This window comes from Trematomus bernacchii, unplaced genomic scaffold, assembly GCF_902827165.1.
Source record: "Trematomus bernacchii unplaced genomic scaffold, fTreBer1.1, whole genome shotgun sequence".
Classification (NCBI taxonomy): Eukaryota; Metazoa; Chordata; class Actinopteri; order Perciformes; family Nototheniidae; genus Trematomus; species Trematomus bernacchii.
Window position 1 is genome coordinate 5,926,827 of NW_022987727.1, and position 17,568 is coordinate 5,944,394.

Genomic DNA, 17,568 nt, shown 5'->3' on the forward strand with positions numbered 1-17,568 from the left:
TTTAAAATCTCGTTCCTGTTTCTCAAAATGTTTTGTTTCTGTTTATACATTTGTACAATATACAATAATCTTTGAGTTTTGACTGTTATGTTGACAAACAAACAATTAAAAAAAAAAGCTGAAGAAGATCTCAACAATTTCCAAATGACGATGAGACAAAACAGTTATCTAGATCCCATTGGTAATGACAATGATTCTCCTTTTTCTTTGTTGCTTTATCTCAAATTTGCAACATTTTTAAAAGTGTGTGTGTGTGTGTGTGTGCTCATTATTAGGCATGTCATCAGACTGGTACCCAAACCTGGACTGGCTGAAAGAGAGCTGCCGCATCGCTACCAGCTACAACTGGGCTGACGTAGACCTCTCCCCATTTCAAGGTAACACACACACACACACACCGCTAAGAGTAATCAGTGTGAACAGCATCCAAAATGAGTATTGATAAAGCTGTCTATCGACGCCTGTTTCGACACAGTAGAAATTGATAAAATGTTTATTATGCCGATCAGTTACTTTGATGAAACCATTATGATTCCTCTCAACGCTTTCATATGCACTCGTCCTTGAGGCACAATACTCTAACATCCAGCGTCGTAATAGTACTGGCCTAATAAAAGTCATTATCCTGCATCTGAGAGGTTGCCCTCTCTGTTTCTCTCCCCCCTCTCACACACACACTGTCTCCCTCCCTCCCAATTGTATGATGTGAATAATCCAATTAGGCCCCGGCTCAGTAACAGCCTCTTATCACGGTCAGCGCACAAAGCCGACAATATCCACACACGATGGATGGAGACGGCTGGTCGGCAACACACGCTGCCTCTCTCTCTCTCTCTCTCTGTCTGTCTGTCTGTCTGTCTGTCTGTCTGTCTGTCTGTCTGTCTGTCTCTCTGTCTCTCTCTCTCTCTCTCTCTCTGTGTGTGTGTCTCTCTCCTCCTGCAGCGCTTGACCTCCATCACACCGTCGTAATGCCATCCTCCGCCGTCTCTGGCTCACCTCCAGAGAAGGCGGGAATCTGCTCTCTGTTGCCGCCAAACACAAGCCTTATGAATTTGATCTTGAAATATCTGTTGGCAGGCTGTGAATAAATCTTAGGTGTGTCTCTGTCTGAAGAACAGGAGGCGTCATCGATTAAGGTTCTGGTTGTACCCAACAGGCATGTTGTCAGGAGAGTGATAGTTTGTGGCTTATAATTAAAGTGGAACAATGGTGACTGTACATTTATAGTGGAGGATTTTATCAGCTGGCCTTTGTAAGGATATGTGGTGCTTTTTAATGAATTCATTTATTTAAGAAGAATGTTAAAAATGTGTGATTCTAATTTTGATATGTTTTTTTCTCTATGGTGCTTTGAGTGTTTTTCAGTTAGTCCCATTATACAAGAAAATACTAGCATTTTTTATCTTATTTAAAGGGAATGCAACGGTTAATGCAAGATTAAAGAATGGACCCCATATTAAATCAGTGCGTACTTTATATTCTCCCTACAACAGGGGTCATGTGAGCCCGGTATTTCATCTCGTTTTTATACCCACTCATCTATAATTGTAAATCCTGGAGACGTACTGTTCACACTCACGGACTATTATTTTAAACTATATTTAAGATCCTCAGAAACCAAATGTGTCATGGAAATATAACTATGCTCAAGACATTTATAATTTCATAAATGACACATTATCATTTATATATAATTTGGTGGAACTGTGCAGCCATGGTAATGTTAACAGTTAGTGAATGTGAAGTTGTTAAACAGTAAAAATACTAATTAGATACATGTATTCATTTTAGGTATAAAGGTATTTAACTAACAGGTAAGGTGTTGTCTAAAGTAAGAGGGAAAGTATGTGACGTGTGTTCCTCTGTGTGTGCAGGTCTGAAGGAGAGCATGCGGCAGGCGGAGCTCAACAACTGGTCTCTGGACCCCGCCCAGATGTCCGACCTGTGTTCCTCCATTAACCAGTTCTTCACTGCCACAGGGGTCATCCCCCCGCAGGGCGCCACCCACCCTCCGCCTCAGGTCCAACACCCGACACCCCCAGGAGCCCCGCAGCACCCCGCTCAGCCGCACGGGGCCATGCACCCCAAGGCCAGCCAGCACAATCAGCACGGCCAACACAACCAACACCACCAACACATCAGCACGGGTACAGAGATAGATATAAATTCAGAAAATATTTGATGTAGGAGTTTCAAATACTACAGTATATCCCTCGGAGTTTTTGTGGAAGAAAAATGCTTAAACATTATCTTAACATGAGCTTTTTAGAGTGTTTAACATGCACCTGCTGTGCTGGGAGCTGAATTACAGTCTCTCTCCTCACTGGGCCATTGTTTGCCCATTATAGATTTACAAGGGAATTATGGATGTTGTCAGCTTCATGGCAACCCAAGTAGAGCGATGAAGACGAGGGGATATTTTCACCAGTGGGAGATCCGGCACATTCTGTAGGATTTCTCAGGCTTAGCATAATATGGCAGTAAAACTGTGTGCACCAGACAGCAGCTTGTATTCTGCAGAGACACATAGCATGTGTGAAAGTCGGGATACTAATCTGACAGTTAGTCATTGCCCTTTTGTCTGTTCCCCCACAGGAAACATGTACATAGACTCGAGACAGAGCATTTCCTCTCTGATGGGCCCGCCAGGATACCCTCACATCTCTCCGATGAGCAACACAGCTCCCACCATGACAGGTTAGTCCTCCCACGCTCTTTAAACAGGTCAGGAGGAGAAGGAGGAAGCAGAGTATATGTTTGTAAACTGTTTTTTATCACATAGGTGACCGGGTTTTTACAATAATAAATATTTGTTTGGTAAAAAACAAAATGCCTAGGTTAAGTGTGCCAATATCAAAAGTGTGCTTGTGTCCAACTGCAGGAAGGCACAGTTCACCACAGTTTTGAGAATTATAAATGGCCCTTTAGTAACAAGGCTTGCTCAGGATATGCCACATAAATCAGTTGTTACTAGAAGATGTCACAAATGTAGGTTTTATCCAGTTTTAAACCACATTTAATGATACACTTTTAAAATCTTGACTGTTTTAACTATATCTTAACTGGATAGAGAACATTTTTGTTGTTGTTATGAAACATCTCGATGTTAAGCAAGCGGAGAAACAAGCTGAGCAAAACACACAGTGAAACAGAATCTTTTAGTGGTTTCAGTAATGGTTGGATTACTGGGCCCATTTGTTTTAGAAAGTAGGACATTAGATAAATCTGATCCTACTAAAAACCCCATGAACGTCTGGATCTTTAGTTATCAGAAAACAAAGGTGAGCCAGCATTAGCAGCCACCATCCAATCCAATACAACTTTATTTATAAAGCACTTTAAAACCTCCAGACCAAAGTGCTATACAGAGAGATACATAGAATATAAAATCACACAGCTCAGCTCACAAAACATAAAAATAAGTATAAAATCACATAAAAGGTACGAACACAAAACAAACCAGAATAACCGTTAGAGACACTAGTAGCAGAACATGTCATATTTTATGTTTAAGGCTTCTGCTCTCCTCCCATGTTCAGGTCACCTGATCCAGCTGAGCCAGCAGCACAGGCTGCCTCTGGGACACTTCCAGGTGAGACGCATGCTCGCTGCAGACGACATCCAGGACGACTTTGACTGGGACTCCATAGTTTAAACTGAGCCGCTGGTGGAACAGAGGGATGAAGAGATGGAGAGACATGTGATGACAGGTGAGGTATGGAACAATCTGACCTCCTTTCACCTGAGTGAAAAAACAGAAGACAATCCAACAGAAAAAGAAAACAAACGGAAAGTAATTTTTCTGATCTTGCTGGCCTTTTTTCCCCCCTGAAACAAGTGGATGTTGAGTATAAAGACAATCAGAAAAAAAATAAGACTTACATGGGATAGGACCAAGCCGAGATTCGAACACATAACGTCCAAAGCCAAAAGACGTCTGAAGCTCTCTGAATTGTGTCACGTCGTGTCCCCATAGTGCCAACAGGGTAACAAGTCACCAAAGTGTTGTCTAAATTGTCTGTGAATTGTTTTTCTTTTTGATTTCTTAAATCTTTTGTGTTTCCTGCTACAACTTGTGTCTGCAAAGTTTCAGCGCCTGTACCTGAAATGAATTGAAACCTTGTCTTCTCCAAACAGCAGAAAAAATCATCATTCACTCACTTTCAACATGTTCATCCTTTCCTTCTCGTCACATGTGTTTGTTCACTCGGCACTGGGCATCTGCAGGGCTGTGGCTCTTAACAGCTACAGTTAGAAGGAGGATTTATGAAGCAGAAAGTGATGACAGTGCACCTGTTCAGCCTGAATCAGTAGTGGTTGAGTGAAGCGCCACCTGCTGGGTTAAACTGGTTAAATCCTTCTGCCTAAAAAATGGTTTATGCACCACAATCTGTTCATTATTTGTCTTTGTCACATTCTAAATCCATTTTTATTTGATTATTTTAAATGTTGTTATTGTGTGTGTGTAACAGTCCATGTTGCCATGTTCTCAGGGTGTTACATTCATAAACCATGTCAGACCAACACAAAGACATTTACATCTCCATATGTGAGGTTACCGCGTGTTGTTGGGTGCTGTCAGTGTTCACTTCCTGTTGGCGGACAGCGAGCCTAAAAAGTTGAAAATTCTCATTTGTCAGCTTATAAGCTAACTGATAGACGCATACTGTGGAATACGCTTTTCAGTAGCTGAAACAACAGCCACTATTTAAAATGTCTTTGTCAACAAGGATGCATCCTTTTTCCGAAATATAATTCAGTTTTCCAAGATTTAAGGTTTTTGGGAAAGTGCATATCAACTACGACCAAGCTGTTTTTTGCACAACATTAGACTTAATAGTGTCTGGTGAATGAAAGGAATGAAATAACAATGTGAACATGTTATCTCTTTGTTTCAAAAGACGTTTGAAAAAAAGAATATCAACAAGGGGGAGCAAAGACTAAACAAAAGTTTAGTAACTTTTCTTACTGTGATGTTTAATTTTATCTGTGTGTACAAGTGTGTGTGTAAGTCCTCTCTGATTTCATTTAGCATACAGCTCTGTACGGCTCAAAAAATACACAAGAAAAAAGTACTTTTTGTATTAAGTGGGTACAAAGTGAAATATGGGACTTTAAAGTGCTCTTCTGTTTGGAAGATCTCAGTGATTGTTCAAATGGTTTAAACAAGGTCTCATTATAAAGAAAAAAAAAAGAAAAATACTCATTATTGCCATTAAATGCTGTATAACAGTGACCAGCATATATGAATATATTGTATGTTTGTGTGTTGTTGTCCATGTAAATAATGCTATGTTACTCCTATGTTTGCCCTTGAAAAACAGACTGAAAAGAGAAAACAGGAGAAAGTATTTTGTTATTTGTCCTTCAGGAGACACAAGTATGTAAATATCTTCAGCATATTGTAAATACGTGATAAAAAAAATACCATTGGCGTTTTGTGTGTTATAAACAATCTGTGTATCCAGCAGTTAAAATCTGTTTCAGTGTTTATCATTAAAATGTCATTGACCATTTTTACTGCGCTAACCTCACTTCTGCTGTCGTTATTTCATCAGCTGTCGGCATGTTTGAAACAGCAGAAAATGTTAAATGATGCTGGAAATGTTCTATATTTTACTCTTTATCCAACATACTGCTGTGGTCTATCAGAGTTTGTAAAAATATAAATCATTCAGGTGAAACAAGCACAGAGAGAGAGACTTGATAAACTTCCCTCGTAGCTTGTTGTCCAACAGGTGTCAGCCTAGTGCCAAGCAGCAGTTTGTTTGCCCTCCATCGCATGTAAACTAAGCAGACCACCCATGCTTGTCGGTGTGAAAGTCACACAATGTTCTAACTGTATTTACGGCTCCTTTTCACGGGCCAAACCTGTTTAAAAAGCTGCCTTCTCTTTCTACTGTCTGTCAGCAACAGATGCACGCTGCCACCATATGCACCATATCGATGATTTTAAAGATACATGCAGATGCTGTCTGCTGTTAAACACTTCAGAATTGTAATACGTAACATCAAGTGAAGCTGTGTTCTGTTGCAGACACTTTGTTGGCTGCTAACTCTGTGATTAAGGCTTATTTTAGACCTCTGTTTACATCTTGCTCCATTCATTCAGAAAGCATTTGAAAATGTAATTGTACGAGTTGCACAGATATAGTTTGAAGAGCCTGTCTTGTCTTTTATAAATAATACAACGGTCTATTTATGTGTTTTCCAAGTGTGTTTGTGTGTGTGTGAGTGTGTACTGATATTGCAGGGTTTGCAAACAGGGGGCCTGGCTGTGCACCAAGAGGAGACCCCGTCCCGCTCGGGGCTGGACCAACGAGGGCTGAAGCCACCTCACTGCCCCAATCCGGACTCCCTCCTCCCAGCACAACCTGCCCCTCGCTCCTCAGCCGGCCCAGCCCACCACCAGTACCAGCACCCCTCCTCCACTCTCACACACAGTCTCTTTTCTCTCTCCTGCTGTGTGCCAGTCCTCTCTCTCCCCCTCCACTTCCTCAAAGTGGCCACAGCTCCTCTCTTTTCTCTTGTCCTCTTTACATCCCTCCACCACTCTCTTTCTTCCTCCAGCTGTGAGAGCAACTGCCTGTTCCTCTTCAACTCTGCCAGTTAAACGGATCTCAGGTCGCCTCTTTTCCCCCCCTGACGACTTTATCTTCGTTCTTGACCTTTTTTGTTTTTGGGTCCTTCGCCCTTCCCCTCCGGAGAGACCGGTTGGTGTGTGTGTGTCTGGCGTGTGTGCGAGGGCTCCGGTGTCGTGCTCTTTGCCCCAAGGGATCCCCTAAAGGTTGTGACTGGAGGAGAAAACTTTTCACCACCATGAATGTTCAACTGCTTCTCCTGTTGGCCCTGGCTGGCCCTTTCTGCGCTTTCACACATGCAAGTAAGTGAAAACTGTCTCTGTCCCATCCTGCCGTTAGCACACTGTGTCCCCTCGCTCCCTCCATGTGCCCACCCCACTACACTCTTTGTCTCCATTAACCCCTGCTGACTGAATAATAACACTCTAAATGCTGGTTTTAAAGGATACATTTAACACCATTTTTTATTTGTGTATTTATTTACAAATTCAAAAGACTTTATTTTGTTTTTAAATGTTCTTATTGTTCACTATCGCTGTAAACTGCCCCCTAAAACATCTTGCTGTAGTCTGGCCCATATGTTCCACCTTAGCCGGGAGTCACTCATCCAAAGTCTTGGTCAAGGGTGTTAATTGAACAAAGAGGGGCCAACTGAAGTGGATAGTCTGTTCTGAAACATTGGAACTCCCTCCATCTCACTTTCTTCCTCCTTCTCACGCTACTCCTGAGCTCTTGAGAAAGAGTCTGATTTGCAGTCACTGAGTGGAAATGTGATGTAATAGCAGGAGCTCTGCTGCCTCGTGTCTGTAAATACTTGGCACTGGCAAAGAAAAGAAAAGGAATATCCTTTGGAAGACTCCCAAACTAGCGCTCGTACTCAGCGAGGGAGGGATGGGGGGGGCTGTGAACTGAAACACACACCGCTCACATTTATCTGAAAGATTATCCACCGTCTCCCATTTCTCTCTCATTGCAGCCACTTTCATGTTTACTCTCCGCTTTCTCCATGTTTCTGTGTTTCTCATGTCTTCCCTTCCTGCGCTTTGACCAGCAGTGTTTGCCCAGAAGGCAGGGGGGGGGGGGGGGTGTGGCTGAGGCCTGAGGGAACTGTAGGGCAGGGCTGCTTAGCGTGCGGGTATTAATAGAGTGAGGCTCTATATTTAAGAGGGTCATATGGATGAGAAGGGAGAGCACCCGGTACGTGATGAGCCTCAAGAGGCGCCCCACCCTCTTTCACCCGCATGTTATCAGTTTGTAGCACGCCGCCCCTTGGCATTTACCCATCTTTGGTAGGGTATCAAACTTTACCACTTAACCCCCCTTCCGCCCCCCCCCAAACTCTCTTAATAGTCCCCCGCCTCCCTCCAACTCTCTGCCCCCGTCCCCTGTTCCAGCTTGATGAGTCTCTGGACCCCGGGGGACAGAGTTGGTGTCGGCACAGGGGGAGCAGAGAGGGGCTGGGTCTATTTTTAAACAACAACCTTTACCGGTAGGAGACGACATGCCTGCACCATTACCATGGAGGTTTACTCTTTTAAAAAAGAAAAAGGAAAAAAAAAGTCCTTCAACTTTCAGAATCATTCTCAGCTTCAGTTTTCCCAGGAAAAGAGGAAACAAAGAAAATAAGCCCAACATCCATGGCTCTCAAATGGGGGGCTTTTAACTTCTCGTGCCTGCTCACTTAACTAGCTAGCCCCATGTATCCTGTAAAACCCTGCACCTCCTCCCTCACACTAGTCCCCCCCCTCCTCTGGTCTCCTTCTTAATGAGTTTTGTCTGCCTCTCTGGGCCTATAACGTCCCCATCACATCTGGCTGCTGAAGGGAGAGGTCAATGGCCTTTGTCCGTGCCCACTTCTAGAATATGACTCAAATGTTGCGCTCATACTCCAAATATGAGACACATGCTGGTAAAGAGGGACCATCAGAGAAGGACAACTTCTCACGTAAACCCAGTCTTGTTTTGAGCAGGGGAAAAAAGCCCAGTCATACTTTTCCACAAGGAGAAAGGAACATCTGTTTATGGAAAGAACGTTTGAGCGGGGACCGAGCCCAGGCCCTGACGACCTGACGCTGTAGCAGAGCGTCAGAGTAATGTATGTTTCTTTTTGTGTGTGCGTCTCCTCTGTGAGCACAAGACACAAATGTCTCATATCTTTAGCACCTATGTGTGCAGCAGGGTGAGACACGGTGCAAGAGAAAGTAGGAGAAGAAAAAACAGAGCTGCTGACTAAGGAACACTTACAGAACTGGGCGGGTGTTTTTATGATGTTGGATTGGAAGGTTAGCAAGATTAGGAATACATTAAGAGGCTTGTTTGATTAAATTGTAAGTCTGGGGTGTTTAGTTTTAAAAAGGAAAAGTAGGGAGTAAGAAGGCTTAGAGTGATGCCACTGCACGATCTGTTTGTTTTGTCATTTCTACAGTGGCTGCATTTAAAGTCATCCCTGCCCTGATTCATTACATTTTAGGAATTTAATCAGACCTGTTCGGACTAAGATTAAAGGCCCATTTATCTGGACCCGTTTCTGCCCCTGGCAATGGAGTCCAGATGGGACCTGCTGCATGTTCTCCTATCTAAGTAAGACCAGGAGGAGAAAGAAATCCGTTCCTGTACGAGAGTGGACGCTCATTGTGATAAGACTGGCTGAGAATATTCCACTCCAGTCTGTCTCGTGCTCTCAAAATCCCCCAGAGTGCAATGCATGGCACACACCAGTATCTCCACAGCTGACTCCTACTTGTGGAGCGGGGGGGGGGGGGGTCGGGTTTTACGCCGTGCGGCATCTCGTCAAAGTGCGTTCAGATGGGCAGGGCGCCTATCTCTCTCACATTTCTCTCCTCGTGCGCCGAAAAAACATTCCTGGGCTCCAAAGGTGGACACACTCCCTCACACCGTCTGCACGACCCTTTCCCTCCCACACAAGACTGTGAATTAGCAACACACACACACACACACACACACACACACACACACACACACACACACACACACACACGGGGGGGGCCTCAGTGACAGCTGATTGTGATCGTAATGGATGGAAGCTGCTACTCCCTTCTTTCCTGTCTCACACTGTATGTCGTTGTGTGCCTCCCTCACTCTCACACTCTCTCTGAAGGTTTTATTTATGCCAGGCAGGAGTGGAGCCTCACGGTGCCCCGACTTTAACTATTTTTGTGTTACACTACACCTCTCTGTCCCCCCTTGTATATCTTCATCCCATCACTAAACATTATTTAAGGTTGTTTGGCTTATTTGAAAAGGCCAGTAAATCTAGTGAAAGTTGTTTATCTGACACTTGAGACTTTGGGCTGTTTCGCTGTCATAACAAGTTTTTTTCCAGATTAGTAGAAAGAAAACATCCTCAATACACATTAGGTGTTTATTTTACTACTTGAGTTTGTAGATTTTTCCTACATTTCTTTTCTTAATAAATCAAATCTATTTCTTCAGACAGTATAATCACCAGTAGTCTTCTACTTGTTTTCATGTTGTCTTTTACTTCTTGAGTGAAAAAAAACCGTTTTTAAAACCAATGAATGAACCCTTTAATACATAGATAACATACACACACACACTCATACCCATAAACACACACATTACTGCATGAACTCACTGCCACTTGCTTGCGTTTGTTAACTGGCAGGAAGATTTTCTGGCAGATTCATGCTTCACGTGGTAGTGGATGCGAGGGAGCATGTGTGGTCAAAATGATGTAATGGTGGGTAAAAGGGCCCGGGTGCACCACCAAGAAAATGTGGAATAATAATGGCAACGCCACAGTTACGTAAATGTTCCTTAGTCCAGGTCTGGTCTTCTTTATTTTGCTGGGATGAATAAGAAACTTGAACTCCATCCAATTGTTCTGTATTTTCCTTGGCTGAGGGGTGCATGTTAGTCTGAGTCTCTTCATAGTGCCCCCAAAGTTCTGAGGTTTTAATGAGTTTACATGGTGCTCACATATCTAGTGACTGGTTGACCTAGAAGTCCTTAGCAGCTTTAGGGGTCCTGTTCTGGATATGATCCTGTGCTCTGACTCCCCTTGAGGATTAACAGAGGGTCACTTACACACATGCCAACCATACACATTGACACACATCTTTACTGTGAGCAAAGACAGCAAACCAGAGACAGACCACAATAAAAAAAATCAAGCAACAGAAATGACTCGGGGCTGTTCCCGCTCTCTCAAAGGTTTTCAGCAACAACAAACCTATCCTTAGGGAGTGGCAGAGTCATGGGGAGAAAGAGGGAGAAGAAGTAGATTAAAAGCACCAGAGAGGATGTGGACCGCAGCAGTCTTACTGTGTTACTCACTGCTGCAGCTGTATTAACCCCAGATACTCAGCACAGTGGGGAGGGAATACTACTCGCAGATAATTGTGGGAACTGTACACATAATGAAACAATTGTTGAGGGGGCGATTACACATAGCGTACTGCCATGCTCTGTGAAGCACAGACCATTTTGTCATCGCTTACAGACTTGCCAAACAAACAGTCTGGGTCGCCTTTTTGAACCCCCCCCCCCCCCCCCCCCAGTACTCAGTGAGAACAAATGTTTTGTTATATTTATCCCGCCTGTTGCTAATGAACACGATAGCAAACACAGGACTAGGAATAACTGCATCGGTTGTTAGACCATTCAAAGTTATTTTTACCCCTGCAAAGTATTCTCTATTATTTCAAGTATTTAGAGCAATTGGAGAAAACGGAGATGGAGAAAGCATGATGTCAGATGCTAAGTTTAGAAGATATTTCTCGCCTCTACAGGGAGAATGTTTCAGGGAGAGTTTTAAAGGATTTTCGACTCTATAGAGATTTCAGGCCAACGTTTTGTCAGTGGAAAGTTAACTGTAGACCGTAATTTTGTTGCCACTCTGAAATCTACCTCCTCGAATTAGAAGCGGCGCTGTCCAGGCATAGCTTTCAGTTGTGGCTGGGAGGATGTTGAACGTGGGGAGATGTTGCTAGGGTTATTGGAGGGAAATGATTAGGTTTAACCCGCTTCATAGTCCAGACCTTGATGAAAGACACGAGGATAAATACATGTCTTCTTGCAGATGGTAAACACAAAATGGGAGCCTCAGTTTGACTGCAGGCACAGAAGGTCTTTTGAGATCTCATTAAACTTATTTACATATTATTTTTCCAAAATGTAAATCAAGATTGTTGATTTTACATATCTATTTATACAAAAAAAGAGAAAAACTAATGTAGTAAATGCTTTAAAGAAATATGGCTGACATTCCCTCTAGGTGTTCAGTCCACCATTAAATCAATCCTTCCTGGGTCTTCCTTAAACAAAGCAAGTTATTTTGATCAGGTGTTGTCCTTGCTGCCCCACCCTCCCTCCCTCCCTCCCTCCCTCCCGTTAATGGACGGAGGGTTAACAAGCGTTCCCGCGCTCTCCTCACAGGTTGCACACTCCACAGGAAATGAGGCAGAGGATGTGGCATGCCATCTTGCAGACACAGAGCTTTAAAGACAGGATGGAGGGGTGGAGGAGTCATGGGGTGTGGCGCTCATGGAGCCTTGTGCTGGTGATGGGAGACGTGTGAGAAAGAGGAAAGGTCATGCCATTATGTCAGGGAGGAATGTAAACATTTATATTGTTCTCTTTGACCTTTGTTGTACCCATCCTGACAGAAAGGGGGCTTTTTTCTGTGTCAGCTGCCCGTCTTGGTCACTATGACAAAGATCAATTAATCGTTGTACGATTGTTCACATATCAAGACATATTATGTATTTCGAGCTTTTAAAAAGCAACGTTTTATACTTAAGTGATTTTTTTTTAATGATATCTAAGATGGGTGCCAGAATATACCTGTATTTATGATAACTCTAACAGATATTAAAAAAAGACTACAACTATAGACTAAATTGTTTTAATAATCTAACACCTTTTTAAATCATATCTGTTTCTTCCTTGCGTTATCCTCCTACCCCAACACAAAGGATTATTATTTTCAAAATGTCTATTGATACCAAGATAATATCGTTATTGTAAATTATTCTGACCACCATAACAATTTGGTGAAAATCTGATTTTGTAATTGTGATGTTTCAGGAACACAGTACACAGATTGTTTTCCTAAATACTAAAACATGCGTCCTCTCCCTGCAGGCCCCACAGAGATCCCCTCAGAAATGGACGTTGCTGACGTCACCGAGGTTCCACAAGAGGAACTCTCTGTTTTCACTGGTCTTCCTGCAACTGAAGCAGCAGTGGCGGCAGCTGAAGAAGTAACAACAGAAGCGGCAGAAGTAGAAGTTGCGACAGAAGCAGCCGTAGTAGAAGAAGTAGAAGTGGTGACAGAAGCAGCCGTAGTAGTAGAAGAAGAAGTGGCAACAGAAGCAGCCGTAGTAGAAGAGGTTGTAGAAGCTGTCACAGATGAGCTTCCTGCAGTCGAAGTCAACACTGAGGAGGCCGTCGTTGAGACCGAGGCTGCTGCTACTGAAGCCCCAGAGGCCCCTGAAGTCATCGTCACTGAAGCCCCCGCACCGGCGGAGGAAGAGGTCGTTCCTACAGAGGCCGTCCAGGCAGAAGAAGAGGTGGTCGTTGAAGACGGCACAGCGGGTGAGGAGTGTGCGGGGGGGGAAGATGGGGTGGTGTAAAGCTGGTCACTTGAAATCAGGTGTTACTGTTAACTGATATCATACTGCAGACACTCTGTCAACTTCATGTGTGTCTGGCAGAGTGAAAAAAAGGGTTTGAAGGCCAGAAACGGAACTATAGATAGATAGATAGATAGATAGATGGATAGTATTTACTGATTCCACCCATGTACTTATGTACTTTGTTCTCCAAGATACAAACCTGTTTTTCTCAATACAACACATAAAACAAACAATTGAAGGTGCTCTCACTGGTCTACATAACAATCTAGAGATTTGAGAATGTCTTAAAATAGACAATAAGTCCAACTGAAGTCTTAAAAGTCTTTAAAAAGTGTACTAACCCTTGTGTTTCTGTCCCACAGAGGGCATGACTTCTGGCCAGGTGGTGGGCATTGTGATTGGCGCTCTGATTGCGGTGATCATCGCCATTGCCGTGGTGATTGCTGTAGTGAGGAGAATGGGAAAATACTCGTAAGTACCTCACAGACACACACACACACACACAGCTTGAATCCATGTGAATGCAGAGAGTGTTATTGATGTTGTGCAGTGAGTCATCACTTCTGGCTTCCTCGAAATATGGAGCGAAAGAGCCAGCATGAGCGTCTATTCATCCCTGACACATCCTATGATGAAATAACACAGGCAGTGATGTCAGGGCTCCTGGACAGAGAGTTGTTCTGTGTGATATGCTGACCGTGGCATGCACAACACAAACTGCAAAGCATTTGGACCATAGTTGCTCTCTTCCGTTAAACATATTCCTCCATCGATCTTCCCTCGAGAGTCGTAGAGTTCCCATCTATGTGACAGCGTTCCCACGAACCACACCCTCCCCTCTGAGAAAACGCTCATGAGCTGCATGTCTTGCTAATGATTGATGTTTCTTGTGTCACAGGTCTCCCAAGAACAAAAAAACCGGGAAGAGCGTCATGGTTTCTGTAAATTTCTCAGTCTTGATTCCTTCATTTAATCGGTTTAACCCCCTCGTGTCCCTAAATCACAAAAGTGTAACATTCTCCTCTTCCCCAAAATCCACCAGCTAAGTTTGATGCATATTGCTGCTTTTTGCTGACACACAGTCCCAAGTGATTATTGGAATTAGCTTGGTTACTGAATCCGTGTCGGTTTTTGTGGCCAATGGTCTTCCGTCAGGCTGGTTTTATATTGACAGCTTGATTTGAGCCGCAGAAACAAAGGGACTGTGTGTCAGAATTTCGCCAGCATGTGGTCAACTTCTGTTTGGTGTTTAACTCAATACCTAATTATCAGTATTTCTGTGATTGTTGAAAAAAGTTTATTTTACTGTACATGTGGTCCAAAGACTAATTGCGTCTACTCCCAAACAAACTGACTTTAAAACAAAATGTCTCCCTTTCAGGTTTTTTTAAACACTTTTTCATGTAAACCTGTTTCATTTTTCTGTTTTTTATTTCCTGTTTCATTTTGTACTTTTATACTTTAATGTTTAAATTAAATTTTTTTTTTATTATTAATCATAACAGGTGTACAAATAAATAATCTTTAACAACTGAAACTTAGATTCACTTACTACTAAAGATGCAATAATCCTGCTTTTTCAATCACACACTGACTCTCTTATTTTTGATCCCGCAGCCCTTGAAGAAAAGGTCGGCCAAGCAGCCCGAGCGCACAAAGTTCTGGAAATTCTGAACTACTGAACTGTGACGTCATTCGCGATCATTAGAACAAGCACGACACCAGAACTAAACTAATCTAACCAGGACTCTGGACTGTTGCCAAAAAAGAGGGGGAGGGAGGCTTCTGTGTGTTAATGTATGTACTGTATGTATGTGAGACAAAACATCCTCACCTCCCCCCGCTACCTTCCTGAAACCCCCCCCCCCCCCCATTGCCCCGAGCCCCACCCTCACCCCAGGAGCCGCTGATAAATAAAACGCTCTGTCCTCCCCTACTCCCCTGGAGAGAACAAAACAAGGTGACAGCAGGATGTCACACAATTTGAGGCCTTTTCAAATGTATTATGTTCAATAAAAAACTTTAGGAAAGATGGGAAGGGGGGGATTATCTGACTACTAGGGATAAAAAATCTCTCTCCTTTTTAAAGAGTGACTGATTTAGATTTGCATGAAAGGACATACAAATGGAAAGTACAGACAAAAACACAAAGGACATTTGGAACTCATTGAAAGTGGGAGCAGGAAAGGAAGCAGGAGAGACTGCTACAAATTCCACAGAATGTATATACAATGCAAGGGGACTACATTATACAGCTAATGACTTTCTCATATGTTGCAGTTGCATAGGCTGGCATTCGATCATATGGAAGGATACACAGTAAACGGGCAAGCCTCAGGCTATTGTTGTGGCTAACAGACCTTTAAAGAAACCCTATGCACCAGTTTAACACATCATCTCATATAGCCAGATATGTTGGTCAACTGTATGAAGCACTGTGTGCAGAAGTTGTTTTGACATAATAACACACTCGTGAGCTCTGAGGGCTAGCAGATAAGAAAAGGCACCCTCATATACAAGAGTAACGTGACATTCTGCCCACTTTAACACTGACATATAAAAACCTAATACATATCTGTGAAATTTAGCAGAAGGGTTTGTGCCACTGTCTCTGGTATTCTCTAGGTAGTTCGGGGGATTTTAACTTTTGAAGTGCATTATTAATGTGAATTACTTTTTAACTGCCACCCATTCCAAAAGAAAACAGCTTCTGTGACTTCTGGCTCGTTCCTTATAGAGGCTTACACACACCGCCAGTGGTTATATGACATATAGTGATAGCATTGTATTGACAGTGTATTCATAGTACTTCTGTCAATAGTTAGTTTACCAGAACAGCCATCCGGTCTTTTAATTGAGCTAACCCCAGATTGCGTGCACAGGATGACATTTTATAGTTGCACTTGTAGTTTTAGTGCACAGTGTTAGGCAGCGATGCCCTGTTTTTGTTATTTTTTGCAATTGTAAGTGTGCTACATGGGTGTACAAATAATGAAGTCTCAGCTTCGCTCCGCTTGCTTTACAAACTCGTTTAATATGTGCACTGAATGAGTGATGTAATGTTTAATGAATAGGCTTTTTAGACACTGCAAAAGTTTGCAACGAAATGTCTTTGTTTCCCCTCCTCTGCTTCGCCACATATTATCAGTTCTAGGTCTTTAATTTGTGCCATCTGATTTGTTTGATCCCTTTTATTTAATTGCAGTGTTTTGTTCATACTGTTTCAATAAAAAACTGAAAACACTCTGAAAGCTCTCTATTGTGTGAATATTTCTCTCAAATATCTGTTTATTCTCCTCCCATTTTCTATCAGTTAGATTACGTTCTTGCATTTAAAGTGGACCTATCATGCTATATTTGAATAATATAGTGTAGGACCATACCTATATAAGGCATATTTATACTTTTTTTTTTTTCAAAATACCAAACAGATCATGCATTTTAGCCATGCCTCATTTTGCTCAATTTGACAATTTCTAGCTCCGTTTTTGCAAGGGTTGATTCTGTGAGAACAGCACCATCTACTGGCCTGGCATATGTACTACAGCGTCTCCAGCGCTTTCGAACGGCAATGGCCGTGGCTGTCTCCTCCTGATTGGTGGAGTTGGCCCAATAGCCGTAGCGCCACTGTCCTGACGTCAGGAAAGTGTTCAAATCTGGATCAGTTTTGATCAGATCCGTTGCAGCCCCTTTTTTAGAGATTTGGGTATGGAGGAAAATAGAGAGGGTTGTGTTTTCTGACACTTGGTGAGTTCCCTGGAACACCGGGGACACATATTCATGTATAAAAGACGTACAAAAGTGCATTTTGCATGATAGGTCCCCTTTAAATCAAATCCTTCTTGAGCAACACTGTATTCAGTCAGGCCAAAATCCTTCTGACGGTTAAAATCTGAGACTCTTATTTTCTATTTGCAAATGCACTTCACACACATCCTCAACAAGCTTCCAGAGAGGCAGCTTCCACTCTGATTGGCCCACTCAAGAAAAGCAATTTTTTAAAAACAACCCCTTTTCAGCAGGCAAACAAACAGCACCAAATATGGAGGACCGTTGGGGCGGTTGAGCCCTCTGACAGTTGGGTGTGTTTTTTATGTCATGTTGTGGACTTTTTCATACGGTGCTGTTAGGCTGAGGCAGGGCTCCAACAGTAGGCTGCGAGTCGCACAGAGATGCTCTGTGTCTGGCTCCCTCTCCTCCGTGTGGTTTTAGGCAGCAGCCCAACGCCCTCCGCCCCAGCCCGTGCCCCACCGGCGGGCTTCATAACTCTCTTTAGCTCACTCTCTCGCCTCAGACTACTGCGGGAACAATGGAGTCTTTTGAGAGGGGCAGATGGAGAGGCTATGGGCCGTGGCTGTGAAGCTGCT

General features: G+C 43.1%; 2 protein-coding genes across 4 annotated transcripts in view; both read left to right on the top strand.

Annotated features, from left to right (window-relative positions):
- Positions 1 to 5,534, top strand: part of LOC117494142 (forkhead box protein J3-like) — a 46,689-nt gene extending 41,155 nt beyond the window's left edge. For both annotated transcript variants that reach the window (XM_034144861.1, XM_034144862.1), the window contains 4 exons: positions 276 to 377; positions 1,875 to 2,147; positions 2,596 to 2,697; positions 3,540 to 5,534. In XM_034144861.1, coding sequence (XP_034000752.1) covers positions 276 to 377; positions 1,875 to 2,147; positions 2,596 to 2,697; positions 3,540 to 3,655 — 593 coding nt within the window. In that variant the 3' untranslated portion in view covers positions 3,656 to 5,534. The remainder of the gene's footprint in view (positions 1 to 275; positions 378 to 1,874; positions 2,148 to 2,595; positions 2,698 to 3,539) is intronic.
- Positions 5,535 to 6,405: 871 nt separating this feature from the next.
- On the top strand, positions 6,406 to 16,452 carry si:ch211-156j16.1 (uncharacterized protein LOC564557 homolog). 2 transcript variants are annotated; one of them, XM_034144863.1, is made up of 4 exons: positions 6,406 to 6,883; positions 12,708 to 13,160; positions 13,564 to 13,672; positions 14,100 to 14,566. In XM_034144863.1, exons 1-4 carry the CDS (start codon positions 6,820 to 6,822, stop codon positions 14,245 to 14,247), a joined length of 774 nt encoding a protein of 257 aa, XP_034000754.1. In that variant the 5' UTR covers positions 6,406 to 6,819; the 3' UTR covers positions 14,248 to 14,566. The 2 variants fall into 2 exon arrangements, with proteins under 2 accessions (XP_034000754.1, XP_034000755.1); XM_034144864.1 differs by lacking the exon at positions 14,100 to 14,566 and adding an exon at positions 14,819 to 16,452 and having other exon boundaries at positions 6,427 to 6,883.
- Positions 16,453 to 17,568: the final 1,116 nt, after the last annotated feature.

Bases quoted from the DNA above. Each gene is read 5' to 3' on its own strand.
- si:ch211-156j16.1 (XM_034144863.1), top strand. From the start codon at position 6,820: ATGAATGTTCAACTGCTTCTCCTGTTGGCCCTGGCTGGCCCTTTCTGC. The intron at 6,884-12,707 runs GTAAGTGAAAAC...CTCTCCCTGCAG, and splicing joins CTGCGCTTTCACACATGCAA to GCCCCACAGAGATCCCCTCA. The intron at 13,161-13,563 runs GTGAGGAGTGTG...TCTGTCCCACAG, and splicing joins CGTTGAAGACGGCACAGCGG to AGGGCATGACTTCTGGCCAG.